At 53.6% G+C, this 18,953-nt stretch overlaps 2 protein-coding genes across 8 annotated transcripts in view; one reads left to right on the forward strand and one right to left on the reverse strand.

Moving 5' to 3' along the window:
• Positions 1-5,884: 5,884 nt before the first annotated feature.
• Positions 5,885-17,717, forward strand: IRF5 (interferon regulatory factor 5). 4 transcript variants are annotated; one of them, XM_039242925.1, is made up of 9 exons: positions 5,885-5,954; positions 10,971-11,176; positions 13,196-13,385; positions 13,828-13,892; positions 14,400-14,433; positions 14,596-14,865; positions 15,102-15,494; positions 15,580-15,698; positions 15,956-17,717. In XM_039242925.1, the coding sequence occupies exons 2-9, from the start codon at positions 10,982-10,984 to the stop codon at positions 16,202-16,204; spliced, it is 1,515 nt and encodes a 504-aa protein (XP_039098856.1). In that variant the 5' UTR covers positions 5,885-5,954; positions 10,971-10,981; the 3' UTR covers positions 16,205-17,717. The 4 variants fall into 4 exon arrangements, with proteins under 4 accessions (XP_039098856.1, XP_039098838.1, XP_039098864.1 ...); XM_039242907.1 differs by lacking the exon at positions 5,885-5,954 and adding an exon at positions 6,613-6,690; XM_039242933.1 differs by lacking the exon at positions 5,885-5,954 and adding an exon at positions 7,061-7,086.
• Positions 17,718-18,559: 842 nt separating this feature from the next.
• TNPO3 (transportin 3) overlaps positions 18,560-18,953 on the reverse strand; it is an 84,409-nt gene continuing 84,015 nt past the window's right edge. For all 4 annotated transcript variants that reach the window (XM_039242867.1, XM_039242876.1, XM_039242886.1 and 1 more), the window contains one exon: positions 18,560-18,875. The gene's annotated coding sequence lies outside the window, so the exon portion shown is untranslated. The remainder of the gene's footprint in view (positions 18,876-18,953) is intronic.

The raw sequence follows: 18,953 nt of genomic DNA on the forward strand, positions 1-18,953 counted from the left end.
AACCCAAGAACCATATGATCATGACCTGAGTCAAAGCCGGATGCTTAACTGACTCAGCCAACCAGGCGCCCCCAGAATCACTTTTTAAAGTTTTAGTTGTCATTACCATACAATAAAACTCATTCTTTTTAGCACACCCACTAATTTTAGTCTTCCCACCGCCTCATGCTGCTTCTTTGTGGTCAGCCCCTGAGGGGCCAGGGTGGCCTGCGTTCCTGGCTCTGACAAGCCTGAGGACTCAGCAAGGACACGTGGTCATAGGGAGGCAGCCACCCAGAACCAATCAAACACGCATGCCCTAGGTAGGTAAGCATGCCCTACCCAGCAGCTACTGCCACATTTACATCATTATCACTTCTCCTGTGTGCCAGTCACTGGGCTGGACCTCAGCCTCACCACTGAACACCTGTACTTTGTTGCTGACAGTACAGTATTGACCCTATTTTACAAATGAGGACACCGAGCACCGAGGGTTAGAGAGATGACACAGCTAGGACCTGAACCCGGGTCTGTCTGACTCCAGTGTGATCAGATGTCACTCATGATTTAGCCTGGTTCAAATCCCAGACTAGTTGTTGTGTGCCTTTGGGTGAACCTAACCTTACTGAACTTCAGGGTCTTTATCTATAAAATGAATGCAATGCACACTCCTGCCTTCTACGGTTGCTGTGAAAATCAAATGTGACCCCAGTGTTTGGTGCAAAGTAGGTTACATGTCAAATATTCTTAGGGGTTGAATTATTTTCCTTCAAATCTGTAAGTTAAAGTCCTAACCCAGTACCTCAGAATGTGGCCTTATTTGTGCAAAGGATCATGGCAGATGTAATTCTTTAAGTTAAGATGAAGTCATTAGGGTGGGCCCTAATCCAATATGACTAACGTCCTCATAAAAAGGGAAATTTGGACACAGAGATATGACATGGGGAAAGCACCATGTGAAGACGGACACAGAGATCAGGACTGTGCTTCTATCAGCTGAGGACAATACTAAGACTGCAAACAAGTATGCAAATTAACTTGTTCAAGTTCAGGAGGTTAGCAAGTTTCTCAGCTTGCCTCTTTGTAAAGGGGGATACTTATAATGCCCACTTGATGTTGGCTGGTCATGGCAATTAAATGCAATAATATACGAAAAGTGCTTAGTAGTGTCTAGCTTGTGTTAAGGACTCATTAGTATCATCTGGTTGTATTTGGTACTCAGGTCAGCCCCGCATGTGGCCTGCCCCCTCCACACCATGTCCGTTTCCAACACGGCCTTGACCCAGCGTTCCCCATCGGCCTTGAGCTGCAGTGGGGTGGCAGTGACCACTCCTGGCTCTTTTCCAGGGCCTGCGATAGGCTGCTCCTTTGCAAGGGGCCTGCTGCCCTACCCTCTCTCCCTTGAAACCCGGGCCCCTGTGCAGTAAGGATGCAGGATTGAGCACTTGCTCTCTAGATGGCCAAGTCCCAGGTGGGACCCAGGAACCCTGGGATCGCTGTCCCCCTGCCCAGTTCTTTTGGGCACTCTGTGACCTGCTACTGCAAAGCAAAGCCTTGGCAGTGTGTGGGGGGCAGGCTGGGCATGATGAGGAAGCCCCTGCGAGCTCTTTCCTGCCTCAGCAGGTACCTCTTTCTTCCTGTCTCCATGATGGCCCCGGATAACTCTGAAGTCACGTCAGCCTCCCTGCAGCTCTGGAAGCGATGCCCCAGTGAAGAGGATGGAGGATAGGCTGAGAAAAACAGGACATACGTGCCTACCAGACTGGCGCAGGTCAGCGGAGACCCCTGAATCCGTATGCCCACCAGCATCCATGTGACTCCAGTCAGCCTGGCATGGGGACTTGTGCGGGCGTCAGAGTTCCACTTGGCTCCTGGCTTGGAAACCTGTGAAACAATGAGGTTCCAGAACACTGGCCTGGTACAAACCTCCCCCAGACTCCCCTTCAGAGAAGCCTAACAGCCTCCTCTTCTCTGGAACCCAAGAGAGCAAGGCAGGCCTGTCCTAGGAGCCTCCCAGGGTCCTTTAGCCCCTAGACCATTGTGCTTTCTTGACTTTCCACTGCTGGCATCAGAACCTCCTGGAGCAGTAGAGTAGTCGGGGGGACACCCCTACCCAGCCCCTCCCCCTCCCTGAGGCCTGACCCCCAGGGAATAGTAGCCCAGGAGTGTCTGGTTGGCAGGAACCAAGCACCTGTTCCCACAGTTCTGTTTGGCTCCTACCAGCCCCCAAGAGCTCCCACTCCTCCCTCCACCTCAAGTGGGAAATGCTCAACCCACAACCCCCACCCAGCCTGCCTTGTAGGAGGCCGAAGAGGGGCGGGGGACATCCCGCTTCCACGGTGAAGTGTCGGGAGGCCATGTAGGATGAATGTCATGCCTCTTGCCCGCTCCCATGACCTCATGCATCAGCCTCTCCGGGCCAGAGAACACCTCTTCCGGAGTCCCAGAGCCAACCCTGGACCCTCTGTCATCTCCCTACCACCCTGAGGGCCAGATGTGAGTTGAGGAGTGCCATTCCAGGCCCTGGCTCTCCGCTCCCTTGGCCCTGACATCCTAGGCAGAATTGACTGCCTCCGTCATTTCTCACCTTAGAGGGACACCAGTCCTGCCCCAGGCAGGATCCCATCCCATGCACTGACTGGTTCTAAGTTCCAGTGGGGGGGGATACTTGAGATGGATCTGGCTGCTGGCTGATAAGCCCATTGCAGCCTGTGACCACAGGGCCCCCTAGACCCCAACCAATGATGGGTGAGTCTCATGTACCTGGATGGGACCCTTCTCCCTGGTGGGGACATCTTAAGACTCTAGGCTTCAATCAGGTCTTTTTGGGACAAGAGAGGACATCAAGGTCCACAGCCAAGTGGCCTCTGTCCCTATAAAGCAGCCATTTGCACTGCAGGAGCCTAGAAAGTTTCCTCCCCTTTCTTCTCCCTCTTGTCCAGGTGCCGTGTGCTCTACAGACAGGCAGGAAGGATGGGAGCCCTGATCCCTTCTGTGACAGAGGCCAGCAGTGGGGACGGAAGTGGTTTGAGTGAAACGCTGAGCTCAGCAGATTTTAGGAGTGCTAGAATCAGCACCCGTGCAGCCGTTGGGGGTGGGGGGGGTATCAGGATGTCTGCATGGGGCATCCTGGCGTCTAGCAGGAGGATGTGAGTGGGGGAGGGGTCAGCAGAAGGACCAGTGACAAATGCAGCACCAGCAGGGGGGACCACAGGAAGGCTCTGAGCTGAGCTAGGAGAGTCTCCAGTGTCTTTATTTAAAGAGCTGATGACACCTCCGGGCGCTAGTGAAATCCAGGGCAGGATCTGAGAGTTTAAATGAGAAAGAGATGCTGAGAGTGGAGTTTCTGGGGAGTTCCTGGGAGTTCCAGGGCCTGCTTGAGCTGTGGGACCAAGGTCCAGAGCAGAATCCATGGAAAAGGCATGGAAGCCAGGCTGCAGGGGGTCAGGGCGAGGAAAGGTGCTGACCACGAAGGAAAAGGGAAGTAACATTTGTTTTGAAAAGGTCCAAGGGAGCGGAGAGCCAGGGCCTGGAATGGATGCAGGTGACAGCACGGTGTCTTAAGCCTCAGGCCATATGAAGAGGTAGAGAGAGCTGTAGATTGGAAGATGAGGGGACATGAGGTCTAGAGGTGTGCATGTGACAGTGCTGGCCAAGCGGGGGACTTCCAGGTCATGCCCCAGAAAGCTCTGAGGAGGTAGCAGTTGGTAAGAAATGGAAGGAAGCTCCAGGATGGCCTTTTGGGCATCGCTAATAATAATCTACCACTCGTGTTTACAGGAGCCAAGAGTGGCCAAGTTAAAACCTAAGTCGGGTCACGTCATGCCTCTGTTTCCCTGCACAGTGACCCACAAGGCCCCTGATTTTCTCAAGTCTTTACTGTCTCCCACCATAGACAGGGCAGGTCGTTCAGACAGAATCGACTTTTGTTCGTCGTTTTATCCTGGCCTGTAGAAGGTGTTCACTGAGCATTTGTTGAACTTAGGCCTCACAGCCAACCTGTGACAGTGATGTTATTCTCGTGTTACAGGTGGGAAATGGGGGTTCTGAGAGTCTGTAGTTTGTTCGAGGGCACACAATGCCTCAGTAATCAGGCCTGTTAGACTCCAGATCCCGGTGTGTAGCCAACAAGTTCCCCCAAATAGGGGGTATCCGAGGAAAAGGCCAGCCTGGGGAATCCCAAGGGCTGGGCCTAAGGGGGGGGTCTCCCGGAGGGGTGGGGAGGGCAGCTGTCAATTGCACAGAACTGCACTGAGGGGGGTGGGGGGTGGGGTCCAGAGTTGGGTGGGAGGTCTTGCCCCACTTACACCTTTGTCTTCTCTCCCTACCACTCACACTAGGCTTCTTTCAGTTCCCTTTGGTGACACAGCTCCCCCCACCCACACACTCATGCACCCTGGCTTCTACCGGAATCAAGCCTCTCACCACACCCTCAATCTGCCACCCCAGTCAGGGGAAGTGGGGGCAAGGGCTGGCTTACTGTTGGGAGTGAGGCTCCTGGGGCTGTGGAGGCCACATCTCCCTGCTCCCACGTGGCCAGGCTCCAGTAGGGGTGTGGGGGTAGGGTGGGGGATGGGGAGTGATTGCATGCCAGGCGGTCAGGTGCACCCTCACTTCCCCTTGGCTTTTGCTTCACCATAGATGGCATCAGGAGGCAAGGGGATCCTTCTGTTTTGTAAGAGCCTGATGATGCTCTCTGCCCCCATCCCCTTCCTCTCTAAGCCACATCTCCGTCCCAGAGTGGTTCTTTGTTCAGGTTCTCCTGGTCTGGGCAAGGCAGGACCCTAGGGGAGCTTCCCTATTGCTGGAACCTCGCGCCAATGCTATGAGCTTGGTAATATCATCTCCTCTTTACAGACAGGGAATGAGATTCACAGGCCCAAGATCACTTAGCAACAGAGATGGGTGCCCGCTCAAGAGTGGGGAACTTCCTCTACAGATAGCCCCTGCATGGTTCCTAACAAAGTCAGAGTCTCTAAAATGGGGTCCTCACCTGAGCAAGAGGGACAGTGTGTAGGGAGCCGTGTGCAGAAGCCTAAAATCTCATGGTCCCTCAGACTATGTGTGGGGCATCTGACAATAAAAGTCTCTTGATGGCCCTTGTTCCAGATCATTTTTTCTGGACCAACATAGAATACTTTTCTATCAAGCGTAACTGGTCTCTGGTGAAAAAAGGTTCCCATTTTGTGGTGGCCACTTTCAATTAAGTGGCAGTTTCATTTTTACAGAAAAAAATAGAACACTCTACCTACCCACATTTTCCCCATCCACACTTTACATTTTTTAAAAACTATGAAATAGTGAAACACCCAGCAGATACTACTAATAAAATACTTGTGCACAATTAGATTTGTGCACAATTCTATTCTATGTTAGGGCTGGGGGTTGAGGGAGAGGGAGAGAGATGCAGGAAAGAAGAAAAAAGACAACACATAGTAAGTAATGACACAGATTAGTAGTAAAGATGAATTCCTAGAGGGAAAAGGAGAGGCAAGGGGAAGACCAAAGTTCTGATTCATCAAGTAATACTGGATTCATGAAAAACACAGGAGCCTCTAAACTTCAAAGGGCAAATGATACTATCTAGAACTTATACATTTTAGTTGCTATCTAAAATTTAGTCAGTTAACTTGGAAATCTTCATTTACAAATATTTTTATTAAAAATTACTATAGAAAACAGTGAAAAAACAAGAGTAGTCCCTGAGTAGGCTGATTCCAGTGGGAATCAGACATTATAATAAGAGTTTCATAAGTGAAACCAGCGATGAGCTTCAGAGCTCAGAAACCCCTATAAGGAGAGGAAGTCAAGGCAGGCTTTCCAGTGGAGGCGATGCTGAAACAAAATTCAGAGAACAGCCATTATCAAGCAAAGAATGCTCCAGGAGAAGGACCAGAACGTATGAAGGCTGAGGCCAGTGAGTGAGACCCATTTATGGAACCGAAGAACGTTCAGAAGACAGACGCATGGTCAAGGTAGCGGTGAAGTGTGACAGGTGGGACAGGAGACCACGCACTGGCCCTGAGAGGTCCGGAAGGCGACCAGGGAGGGAGAGCTGGGGCAGGCAGGGTGAGACTTAGAAAAAGGGACAGAATGGCTTGAGGATCCTTGTCTGCAAGCACGTCGAGGAGGGGGTGTCCGGATCCAGGTGCCAGCGGCTTGGCCCTGGAGCGACCCTCCAAGGAGGGCGGGCGGGCAGGGTGAGGACGGCGGAGCTATCAGTGGGCCCTACCGCGCCCTCGTTTGTACTTTGTGGATGGCCTGTGTCTGACCCGAACTTGAACTCCGGGAGGTCGCGGGCTGGGGAAGTTCCCAGGCCCAGCCGAGCACTTTGGGCTTCGTGGGGAGGGGGTCTGGGACTGTCAAATGCCTATTTTGCGGTTCCAGATTGCAGAAGGAGCCCGGTAGTCGGTCCAGGCCACCGCGCTGCCTGCCATTTACCCCAGAGGCCTTGGGCTGTAGCCGGGGGACCGGCCTGGCCCGCTCTGCAGCCCTCAGTCGCCGGGTCAGAGCCGGGGGACCTCGGGTGGTCCCGAGGGGCAGGGCGGGGCGCTGCCCGCGCACTGAGGCTCGGCGGCCGCGACCCAGGGGCGGGGGCGGGTGATGCGGAAGTGCCAGGCGGGCGGGAGGCGCAGCTCCGGGAGAGCGCAGCTCGGCCCCGCCGCCCAGCCCGTGCTCCGGGGCGCAGCCACGCGCGTGCACCGGAGACAGGTAGGTCCCGGCCGCCCGCGCTCCTCTCCGCGCCCTCCGGGCACCTGCCGGCGGCAGGCGGGGGACAGAGGCACGGCGGGCGCGCGGGAGGGGTCCGCGTCCGGCTCCGCCAGGCGCTGGAGCTCCGGTGGCGGCGGGGTGGGGGTGGGGGGCGCCCACTGCAGGGCTTGCCCCTCGGGTCTGGCGGCCTCCAAGGTGCTTCCTACGTCTGGATCGGCGTGGGGTGCCTCGCACCCGCAGCCTTCGTCCCTCGGGCACCCGGAGAGCCCGGAGAGCCGGGCGGCGGAGTCCCCCCGCCAGGGGGCCCAGCTCACCTCTGCTCTGCCTCCGTCTCGCCGTCGCAAGGATGGAGAGCGCCCGGGCGTCCGACGGCGGTCTGGCTCGGGTCATAGAGGGGTGAGCCCCTGTTCCCCCTTTCTGCGCGCGTCGCATCTCTCTTCCCCGGGCACCTGCCAATGACAGGAATTCGGGCAGAGTGTGTGGGAAGATGGTGTCGGGTAGAGTCGCCGTCTTTTGACTAGTGGCCGAGAGCAAGAGGCACTGACCCTCCTAGCAGAGAACCACGGGGCTCAATTCTTGGACTTGCAATTTCTTCACATCCTTCCCTCGAACTTAAAACGAATCTCAAAGGAGAGGGAAAGTGAGCTGACTGTGGCCGCGACGCGGGTAGAAGGTGCCCCCCAAACCGCGCGTAGTACTCTCTGGGCAGTGTCTGAGCAGGGGTAGGGGGTGGGCGGCGGGCACGGAAGGGTGGGGAAGAGACAGGGGGCGCCGTCAGCCCGAGGAGCGTTCTAAGAGGCAGAACCTGAGCCTGCGCCCTGGGGTGGATCCGCGGGATTGGTCTGGGCTCCCCGCGCGCGCAAAGCGAGGATAAGTGACCAGGACCAGCTAGGACGCAGGCGGGGCCGATGGAGGAGAATAGAGGGGCAGCAAGGCCTGAGGCATCGTCCCGCCCTCCCTTGAACTATCCGGTGGGGGCGCTAAGGCTCCGTCAAGTGCCGGGAGGCACTGGGAAACCACCCTTTTTTACCTTACTTTGGGGTTTCCCCCTGCACCCTGGCCTTCCCCTGAAGGAAGCCTAGAGAGGCATCCGGGCCTCAGCTTGTCTCAGGATGTGGTCAAGTCACCTGGAGGCGGTGGGATTTAGGGTCACGCCAGGCGCAGGGAACCCTTTGCCTTGTCCCTGAACTTAGTGTGGGGTTGCCGGGAGACTGTGAACCGGACAGACTCCCGAGGTGGCAAGGTGCTTGCTGCTCCTCCCACTACGGGGCTGCAGAGCCCCTCCCCTAGGGGTCCCTGGTCTCCCGCACCAGTGTTCCGGGCTCTTCAGGTGGTCGGTTCCCGGGACTCCAGGGCCTTGGTGTGGATTGTGGGGCTTCCTTACCCCAGCAGAGGTTCCTAGGCTGCCCCTCTAGATGCTTCACTGTTACAGAATTCACCCATAAGGGCTTTCTCAGGTCCTCAGCCGCCCACACCTCTTTTCCTTATTTCCATGGAAACTGATGCAGGTTCTTCTGGCTTTCCCCACTCTCCAGGGCTCAAATCCTAGGTCTGGGGGTTGCAGAAGTGTTACCCCAAGTCTCCAGAGGGCACACATGTTCAGCTGTCAGTGAGCCAGGGCAGACCCCCTGCCTGGTCCAGCCTGCCCTCTACTGAAAAATCAAGTCCTCCCACGGCGGAGCACAATGTGAATAGACTTTCTGAGAGCTGTGTTCTGGCTCCTGACGTGCCCCGAGAGCCTGGGCCACTGCTCCTACCTGTAGGGAAAGTGGGAGGGGGCAAAAACGCATTGAAATTCAGAACTCTTGGCATTGGGATAGCTGGAATCAGATCTAAGCCCACCTCTAGGTAGGAGGAAGCCTCCTTGGGAAACCCACTGAGCCTGGGCCTGGTGCACCTGAGGCAGAAGACCTTTCTTTGGCCTGTTGGACCCCCCCACCCCCACCCCCTTGACCCTGGCTGGGCTTGTTATGGGAGCCCTTTCTCCATACTACCCTCCTTAGAATACCCGAAGGGATTGTACATTCCTGACATGAATAATTTCAAAAGCTTGTGTTGAACAGCACTGCTGGGCCCCGCTAGGCAGCGGGGCAGGAATCACCCTGACTTCCTCCTTGCCCTGGGCAGAGAAGGAGTAGGCCTCTCTGGTCTCCCAGCTCCATCACCCCTGGCACAGCTGCGGGCCTGAACGTGTCATAGGTGGTGATCAGGGAAGCTTGCCTTCCCCTCTGGGTTAACAGAGCTTTCCTCTGTCCACCTTCACGGAGCCAGAATTGGCATCTACTGGTGACTGTCCTACTAGGACCAAGGCCTCTCTTCCGAGGGTGCGGGCGGGAGCTACAATTACAAATGTGGTGGGTGAGGCTATCCCAGGAGCTGTGAACCACACCAAATGGTGACCATCAGCAGGGGACTGGGGAATGGGCCACAGGATGAGGGATTGAGAATTTGGTCTTGGGGACCCAAATGTGAATTTTTCCGTGTTCCTTCCCCCCAGTTCACAGTGAGTCAGATTTCCGAGTTGTCTGGTCTGGCCACTTTCATTTCCCCTGGGGCTGGGTGGAGGCTGGTGCAGAAAGGGGAACTGAACCATCAGTCTTTTAAGGCCTGGGGGCAGGGCTGGGGGCTCTCCTACTCTCCCTGTCCTCGCCTGGAGCTGGGCACTGCTGAGGAGAGGCCTGTGGATGGAGACTTCTTAGCAGCATGGAGGTGGCACTTAGCAACTACAGCCCAAAAAGGTACTGGGCAGGGAATTTCAGGGGAAACTGAGGTCAGGGCTCCCAGCAGGCCTGAAATGATAGGGGCCAGAACTGAGAGATCATCTTGGCCAACCTCCCACCTACGGCAGGCCACCTGGGAGCCCACCTGGGCGTAGGTACACCCCAGAAACCAGTTCCTCCCAGGCTAAGCCTATTGGTTGCATGGCTTTAGCTGTTAGAAAATTCTTTTTCAGGGGCGCCTGGGTGGCTTAGTCGGTTAAGCGTCCGACTTTCGCTTAGGTCATGATCTCGCGGTTCGTGGGTTCGAGCCCTGCGTTGGGCTCTGTGCTGACTGCCAGCTCAGAGCCTGGAGCCTGTTTCAGTCTGTGACTCCCTCTCTCTCTGACCCTCCCCTGCTCACGCTGTCTCTCTCTCTCCTAGAAATTTAAAAAAAAAAAAAAATCTTTTTCAACCTGGGTCTAGTCTGCCTCAGTGGAGGCTGTCCAGGTATTGACTTAAACCCGAGTCCTTTTCTCACATGTTGGTGCCACAAATGTTAAGGATAGCTCTGGTCTCTATCCACTAACCCAGATGGCCTAGTTCCTTCAGCCATTCATTCCCTGACAGGCCTACCCCCCTTGGACCCTTGCCTGTGTCACAGCCCCAGCCGCCTTCCTCTTATGTCTGGTCTTACCCCCCTCAGAGGAGGATCCTGGAGAGAGCAGGGCTGGTCGGGGAGAAATGACTGGAGGACAGAATCTTCCAACATCTGGGGTGTATCAGTTGGCTGGTATTTCTCAAGTCCCACTTATGGCTGCTGCCCTGGTGATGCAGGAGGTAGACTGAGTGGGTTGATGGGATTTCTCTCAAGATGTCCAGGTGTGGGAAGCTTCATCCCTGAGGGAAACTGAGGAAGAAAGTAAGCTCTGAGGAGTGGGTGTGGAAACCCTTCCTCCATCCACATGCTGTGACTTGGTCTTTGGCCAGGTTTCCTAGAAGGGGGTATAGTGAGGGAGTTCTCCGGATAAGGAGAGGGAGGGCGGGGGGGGGGGCACATGGGGCAGGAAGAAAGCTAAGCAAGGATGTGGAGTCAGCTGCAGATAACCTCCGGTTTGACCCTACACCAAGCCCTGGAGCACCGATTGCACCAGTTTGCTCCATCTGAAGCAAGGGGCCTGACTTTTTGTCCCTGTGTATCAGTCACTCACAGGCTGTGGGCTGCCTAGCTGTGGAGCGAGGCAGCAATGAGCAGCCCCGTGCCTTTGTGGTGCTGCAGCCTCACAGCAGCTGGGCAACTGATGCCCACCTGGTAAAGCATGCCTGGGTGGGGCGTGCACGGCATCCACTGTCTGTAAACCCCCTACTTCTCTCCCACCTCCCAAACACAAAGCACAGATGCAGTGATGATCCTGTGACCAGAAAGCTGACAATTGGAAAAGAGAATTGGCTGTGAGCATCTGGGCAGACCGGAGAGGAAGAGGAAGCCAGAATATCCCTGGCTAGGCACCCAGCACATCTTCCTGCTGCAGGGAGCATCTAGCTGCAAATCTTCTGACATCCCCCTCTGGCTTTCTCCTGCAGATCCCTCTGCCATGAACCAGCCTGCCCCCAGGGCCCCCCCTCCACCCCGACGTGTGCGACTGAAGCCCTGGCTGGTGGCCCAGGTGAACAGCTGCCAGTACCCAGGGCTTCAATGGGTCAATGGGGAGAGGAAATTCTTCTACATCCCCTGGCGCCATGCCACGCGGCATGGCCCCAGCCAGGACGGAGATAATACCATCTTCAAGGTAAGCCCAGGAAGGGGGTACTCCTAGACTTCTGAGGCACCTCCTCCCTAGAAGAGGACCCCCCCATACATCTTAAACTGACCACTGTGCCAGCTGCCTTGCTGCAGGTGACCCCAGGCTTGTACTAAGGGGATGCAGGCGTAATCACAGGGTGCTTTTTATTTTCTGATGGCACCCCTGAAGTGTGCCTTTTTTTCTGTTTGTTTGTTTATGAGAGAGAGAGAGCAGGGAAGAGAGAGAGGGAGACAGAGTATCTGAAGTGGGCTCTGCACTGACAACAGAGAGCCTGATACCGAGCTCAGACCCATGAACTGTGAGATCATGACCTAAGCCTAAGTTGGACACTTAACCGACTGAGCCACCCACGAGCCCCTGCATTGTGCCTTTTTTAACCTCCTACCCAGAGCAAGGTGGGGACTGAAAGGCCCCCAGGAGACCTGCCTGTAACTCCCCCTCCTCCCTCCCTTTCCTTGTCACATTCTCATCACACATGAGCACGTGTGCAGTGTGCATGTTTGGAGAGCACATACTCTAAAAGAAGACCACAGAATGCCCCTGTAATCTTAACACTAGGAGGTAACGACTACGGTATGTTTTGCTTGTACATTCGATTTTCTGCATGTCTATAAAATTCAAAAATGGAATCAACCTGGAATATCCTGCATTTTTCACCACCCAACGTCAGAACCAGCTTTCCTCTGCCATAAATGCCACGTCGCTTTCCGTGATTGCTGGAGGGCTTAACAGTTTAGATGTCCAAACCCAGTTTTGGACACTTCCCATTGCTTCTAGTGTTTCAGTGTCGAAGACCTGTCACGTGTACCCTCTAAACTCTTACCCTCGGTACATCTTGAATGATTTTCTTTGGGGTTAGTTCCTAGAGTTCAGCATTGTTGGGGCAAAGAAAATCCTTATTTTTAAAGATTTGGATAGGGTCGCCTTAGTCTTTGCAGGTTGATACTTACCCTTTGAAGGTTCTTTTCAAATCCATTTCTTATTTTTGAATAGGTAACACAATTCAAACTTTAAGAAGTGTAAAATGGTTTGCAGCAAAAAGGCTCCTCCCCACCCCCGTCTTCAGCCACCCACCTATCCCCACCCTGGAGACAGTTAATATTGTCAGTGTCTTGTTTATCGTTCCTGAGAGATTTTTGTGCATAATGTGCAGACACGTACCTATTTTTCTCCTGCTTTTCACAAAATGATAGATGTATACATACCCTTCTGTACCTCACATTTCTTGAAGATTTTGACGTATTAGGATATCAAAATCCACCCCCCCCCACTTTTTTTTTTTTTTCTTGCTGCCCATTATTCCATTCTCAGGATTGACCATAATTTAACCAGTTCCCACTGAGGGGCATTTATCCGGGGTCTTCGGCTGCAATGAATAACCTGGTTTATGTACAGAATTTTGTGTGAATGCTTCTGTATCCCTAGGATAAATTCCTAAAAGTCGAATTGCTATGTTAAAGGGAAGAAACATTTGCAATCCTGATTATCAGCCAACTGACCCTCAAAAATAATACCAACAGCTAAAGTGCACGGAGCCTATCCAAAGTGCAGACACAGCTCTGACAGTTTTGTGGGCCCTGGAGTCTTTACATTCACACTGTAAGGTGGGCACTCTGCTGGGGACATCACAGCAAAAAAAAGGCAAAGTGACATGCCCCTGGCACAAAGCTGGTGGGTGACAGTTTCCAGGTTCAAACCCAATCCCGCTCCAGATCCTATGTTCTTATCCACCATCCTCCTTAGAGATTTTACCTTATTTACACTTGCAGGAGCAGTGAATAAAATGCCTTTCAAAGCGCTTAGGTTTCCTTTAGTTTCTTGGAGCCCTGGGGGCTGGGAAGGACTGGAGTCTTATCTCTCACCTTGCAGAGGGACACTCAGGTCAGGCTGTGTGTCCCTGAAGGTCTCACAGGCTCAGCAGTGACTCCCATGGGCCAGGAGGGTCTGGGGCTTTGCCGAGGGTCGAGATTCTCTGTGGTTGCCTATCTTTTCTTCCTGCCCCAGGCCTGGGCCAAGGAGACAGGAAAATACACTGAGGGGGTGGACGAGGCGGACCCGGCCAAATGGAAGGCCAACCTGCGCTGTGCCCTTAACAAGAGCCGTGACTTCCGCCTCATCTACGATGGACCCCGGGACATGCCACCTCAGCCCTACAAGATCTACGAGGTCTGCTCTAATGGCCACGCGCCTGCAGGTATCATGCCTGACCCTATGTGGGCCACCTAGGAAGCTGTGCAGGAAGGTCTGCTGTGTGGGAAGGCCCAGGGCCCCTGAGTGTGCGAGGTCATTACATCCGGGGCTCCCAGGAGTGGCCTGCAATGGACCATTTGTGAGGCCGGGAATGGCTTGGCACATACCAGGCTTCATGTCGGTCTTCCTCACCTTGCCCTTGTTCTTGGCTCTTGGCTCCATTGACTGTAGGTCTAGTGGCCGAAGGAGCTTACTGCCATGGGGTTGGAGAGGTCCCTAGTGGTTCCTGGTGGCTGTGTGGCCTTTCAGCTTCCTCTGTTTGGGCAGCTCTGGGCAGGGAAGAAGCCACAGCAGGAACTGCCCCAGGGAGCCCTGGTGGCCTTCCCCCACCTCCTCCTCCTCCACTGACTCCATTTCTGTCTTTTCTTTCTCTCCCTGCTCTGCAGAGTCTCAGCCCTGTGAGGATTATGCTTTTGGTGCAGGAGAGGAGGAGGAGGAGGAAGAGGAAGAGGTGAGTTCAGGACCACTCTTGGCAGTGTCACCTGCACTGACATGGTGGGCCTTGTTGGGGCCTTTCTGCTGTCCTGCTCGGCTTTAGGACTAAGCAGCACCTTTCCTCCAGGGCCCTGCTGCCCTTTCTGCAGCTCTTCTCTGAAGCTTCTTCTTGGAGTTCTGAGGATAGGACCACAGTCAGCATCCTGAGCCTCCTTAGGGCTTTGTTGCTACAAAACATGACCTCATGTCATCTGACACACCCTCATAGGAGTTGGGGCTGAGTAGGTATTACTACCTGTAGAAGGCAGATGAGGAAACTGAGGCCCTGGGAGCTCACTGACCTGCTTGGGAGGGCAGAGCTGGGACTGGAGGCAGGTCTGGCCTTGCTAAGCTGAACGCCGGGGAATTGCTTTTGTGGTGCTCATGTGTTACTTCTTTAGCATCAGATCAATTCATTAACCTGGCCTCCCTTCTCTCTCTCTCTCTGGCCTCTTCCCTTCTCCTTTGCCTGTCTTCTCTTCAGCTCCAGAGGATGTTACCAAGCCTGAGCCTCACAGGTGGGGCCGGGAGGTGGTGTGGTTGGGGGCCTAGAGTAAGGAGAAGCTGCAGGTACAAGTACCTGGGAGGGGGCTGAGGGAGGCCCAGGGCTAGGATTAGGTGGGCCTAGGGGGCAGTTACCGAAGTGGCATTAAAGCTCTGTTTGCCCCCATCCTCTGCAGAAGCAGTGCAACCTGGCCCCCCCATGGCACCCTATTCTTTACCCAAAGAGGATGTCAAGTGGCCACCCACTCTCCAGCCACCTGTGGTGCTGGGCCCTCCTGCACCAGACCCCAGCCTCCTGGGCCCCACCCCTGGGAACCCTGCTGGCTTTGGGGAGCTTCTCCCTGAGGTCCTGCCAAGTCTGCAGCCTGGACCCCTGGCTGCCAGCCTGCCCCCCACGGGCGAACAACTCCTGCCGGACCTGCTGATCAGCCCCCACATGTTGCCTTGTAAGGACCCATGGGAGGGCTGGGCAGGGGGGTTGCTCTGCAAAAACAGTGCTGAGGTGGGGGGTTGGTTTGCAAGAAGGGTGGAGGAGGAAGAACAAAGATGCTCAAGCCAGTCCCTCCTTGGGTGGGGGTGGGGGGATATAATCGGGAGAGCTACCGAGATGGCCTGGCTGCTGGGCAGAGGACAAGGAGGCATAGGGCTCACAGACCGGGCCGGCTTGCCCTCTGCCCCACAGTGACTGACCTGGAGATCAAGTTCCAGTACCGGGGGCGGCCACCCCGTGCCCTCACCATCAGCAACCCACAGGGCTGCCGGCTCTTCTACAGCCAGCTGGAGGCCACCCAAGAGCAGGTAGAGCTCTTCGGCCCTGTGAGCCTGGAGCAAGTGCGCTTCCCCAGCCCCGAGGACATCCCCAGCGAAAAGCAACGCTTCTACACAAACCAGCTACTGGATGTCCTGGACCGCGGGCTCATACTCCAGCTGCAAGGCCAAGATCTGTATGCCATCCGCCTGTGCCAGTGCAAAGTGTTCTGGAGCGGGCCCTGTGCCTCGGCCCACGGCTCACAGCCCAACCCCATCCAGCGGGAGGTCAAAACCAAGCTCTTCAGCCTGGAGCATTTTCTCAATGGTGAGGGACCCGCATTGTGCTCCTCGTGGCTTCCTCTCATCCGGGGACATGCTTCTAGCCTCTAAGGGTCTTGATCTTGCTGCAGAGCTCATCCTGTTCCAGAAGGGCCAGACCAACACCCCACCACCATTTGAGATCTTCTTCTGCTTTGGGGAGGAGTGGCCTGACCGCAAACCCCGAGAGAAGAAGCTCATCACTGTACAGGTATGCCACCATCTCATCCCTCAAGCCCCACTCTGCTCTGGCTCGAATACTGGGAAATCCTGGGGCTCAGAGCTCTCTGAGCAGTGTGAACTTAGCGGCCAGAGATAATCAAGGCCCAGGGCTGTCCACACATAACCAGCCTTTGTATGAAGTAGAAATCTGTGGCCCTTTTTCCTGGGGGATGCCTGAGGCACAACTAGATTTGACAGTCCCATGAAGGTTCTCCCTGTCCCTCTTTGCCCCTCCCTCCCCGCCAGGTGGTGCCTGTAGCAGCTCGGCTGTTGCTGGAGATGTTCTCAGGGGAGCTTTCTTGGTCGGCTGATAGTATCCGGCTACAGATCTCAAACCCAGACCTCAAAGACCGCATGGTGGAGCAGTTCAAGGAGCTCCATCACATCTGGCAGTCCCAGCAGCGGTTGCAGCCTGTGGCCCAGGCCCCTCCTGTGGCAGGCCTCGGTGCTGGTCAGGAGGCCTGGCCCATGCACCCAGTCGGCATGCAACAATGAGACTGCAGATAATATCTGGCATGGGCTTCCCAGGTGGCTATGTGGACTCCGGTGGCTGTGTGATGGCCTCATTGGGCACCTGACTGGCTTGCAGGTCCTCTTTCTGGATCTTCTGGAAGTGGATTAGTGCTAAGGAGAGGGAAGAGAGGTCTGAGTTCCAGGCTCTCCTTGCAGCATCTGAGGGAAGCTAGAAGCCACTTTTGCTTTGAGGGCTCTGTCTTCCTGGACACGCCTCTCCTCTGCTCACTCTGGAGGAAGTCAGACATCAGCCCCAGTGAGCAGAGGAGGAACTTCCTCAACCCTAGAGGCCTACCTGAGAAGCATTTGTCCCAGACTGGCCCACCTTTGTGGCTGCCCCCCAATTCCTCTGGCAAAAACAGCCAAGTGCTGTGGGCCATGCTCTCTCAGCAGGGCATGGGTCTGATCCGATTTGGGAGTTCCCTCTAGTTTGAGCCTCATGTCCACATATCTGAGACAGATATGCACACAGGTATTATACCAGATCCTTAAGGCTGGCAGCTACTTCCTTCTTGAAAGAACATGGGGTAGAGGTGGAATTTTATGTATTTTTCAATTAATAAATATTAAAAAGATCCAGTTACTTCCATGGTACTCTAGGACCCCGTTTCTGATATCAGCTGGCTCTCTTTCCCCGAGCACTTGCCCTCCATCTCTGGGGCCATGTCAGAGGGCGGGCCTGCCTTCCAGTGATGAGTCAGTAGGGCTCCATGAGCGCTGAACTGGCTGGCTTTGCTTTCTAGGAGGAAGCCAGCTGAAGTAAGGGTGTGGATTCTTAAATGTGTGCAGTCTAAGATCCTGTCCAAGTCAAACTCTTGAGTACAACCGATATTATACAGGAAAATTTGTTTCATTGAGTTCAAATATTAGATAGAGCTCTGCAGTCAAGCTTATTAGCTCAAAACCCAATTACTTTAACATACTGAGTGACCCTATTTACATAAAACTACAGAACATGCAAACTAATCTACAGTGACAGAAAGCAGATCAGTGCCTACTTGAGCATGGGGAGAATGGTAAGAGGCATGAGGAAACTTTTGGGAGTAAAGGTATGTTCACTATCTTGATTGTGTTAATGGTTTCATGGGTGTATCCGATGTCAAAGCTTATCAACTATATAACGTAAATATGTGCAGCTTATTCTATGTCAATCATATTGCAATATAGGTTTTTTTTTTCAAAGACCAATTACTGTATTCAGAAGATTAGATATCAATCTACTTGGGTGGCCACTGTAGAAAGAATATACGTACCACAAATGTAGCATGAGTTTTAGGGTGAACTAGAAGAAAAAATATGCAGAATGAGCCAACTCCCCTGAAATATGAAGGGTCCATGGCATCAAGAGCAGGGGCCTGCCGTTTAAACTCCACAGGCAGCCGTCTACCAGGTAACGCCTAGGACTGCTCACTCGTGTGGTCTAGCTGTATCATTTCAGAGCTCTGAGGCAGTAAAAGGAAGGAGAAACAAACACTGATTAAATTTTAAAAATTTATTGTTTTTTCTTTTCTTTTCTTTTTTTGTTGCTGTTGATTTGTTCTTGAGATGGCTGTAACACCAGACAGAACAGTGCCCTCAAATCTAACGCCTGTGCAGGGCTGCAACTCCTTTAAAACATTAAGATCAGCTTTGGGCTTCCCTCTCCCGCCTCACCACCCCCAACGAAGTCAAATAATTTCCACACTTTTTAGTAAAATACAATTAGCCCTGTAAACACTTTCCCCCATATTCCCACCCTCCTTTTTTTCCTCTCTCGTGTCTGTGGGTGAAAAACTAAAAAAAAAAAAAAAAAAAAAAAAAAAAATCTTTAAAACACTAAAACTTAGACTATACATTTGTATCCCACTCACCCTAATTTTGGCAGATGACAACCCACTGTGGATTGGAAGTGGATTTAGAGATTGGATAGGGTCAGGGTTGGGATATACATGAATTTTGGCCCTTGCAGGTCCTGGTATCACTGATGTGGCCATGGTATAAAACAAACAGGCTCCTCCTTGTCCGATCAAGTCTAGAGGTGAGAAGAAACGCTGGGCGAGTGGGATAAATTTCTATTCATTTTCATTAAAAGAGGAGGGGGGAAGGGCACCAAGGGAGGGTGGGAGGGAAAGAGAGGAAAAAAGAATAAAAACCTTAAGAGATGATCCTGACCCTTTTCTTCCAATTGCAGCTATTTTAACTGAATTCCCGTTTTCCCTAAGTAAATGGTTTCTGCTTCACAGAAATCTGTACTTTCATTTTACTGTGTGCACATGCGTGTCAGCATGTGTGTACAGGTACGTGTGTGTGCGCGTGCGTGTCACTGCTGCCAAGTGAACGTTTCAGTTCTGGTTTCGATTTAGTTGTCCTTTTTTTTTTTTCCTTTTTTATTTCTTTAAAATTATTTTTCCTTTTGAAACAAGTTCACCAGGAAACCAGCTCCCCTCCCACCACGCCGGACAGGCCACAGCCATCTTTTTTGAAACCGCGCTGATTTTCCCTCACACCCCCAAACAGGAACTCCTCAGGATGGCCTCTGAAGGCTGGAGTCTCTCCCTGTCTGGTGGGACGCCCTGGTGGCGGTGAAGGCCCCTCTGCCACAATGGAGGTTTCTGATTGTGGGACACAGTCTGGTTTTTGTTTTCTTCCTGTCTTCTAATTAAAAAAGACATTCCTGACAAAAGAGAGAAAACAGTCAATAATTGTGGTCCAGGACGCAGTAAGCTTCTTATAAAGTCAAGGCAGACATTTC

The sequence above is a fragment of the Hyaena hyaena genome, unplaced genomic scaffold (genome assembly GCF_003009895.1).
Source record: "Hyaena hyaena isolate Hyena2069 unplaced genomic scaffold, ASM300989v1 scaffold_8, whole genome shotgun sequence".
Classification (NCBI taxonomy): Eukaryota; Metazoa; Chordata; class Mammalia; order Carnivora; family Hyaenidae; genus Hyaena; species Hyaena hyaena.

Excerpts from the sequence above, each read along its gene's own strand:
- IRF5 (XM_039242925.1), top strand. The coding sequence starts at position 10,982 with ATGAACCAGCCTGCCCCCAGGGCCCCCCCTCCACCCCGACGTGTGCGA. Across the intron at positions 11,177-13,195 it reads GAGATAATACCATCTTCAAG|GCCTGGGCCAAGGAGACAGG; the intron begins GTAAGCCCAGGA and ends TTCCTGCCCCAG. Across the intron at positions 14,434-14,595 it reads ACCAAGCCTGAGCCTCACAG|AAGCAGTGCAACCTGGCCCC; the intron begins GTGGGGCCGGGA and ends CATCCTCTGCAG.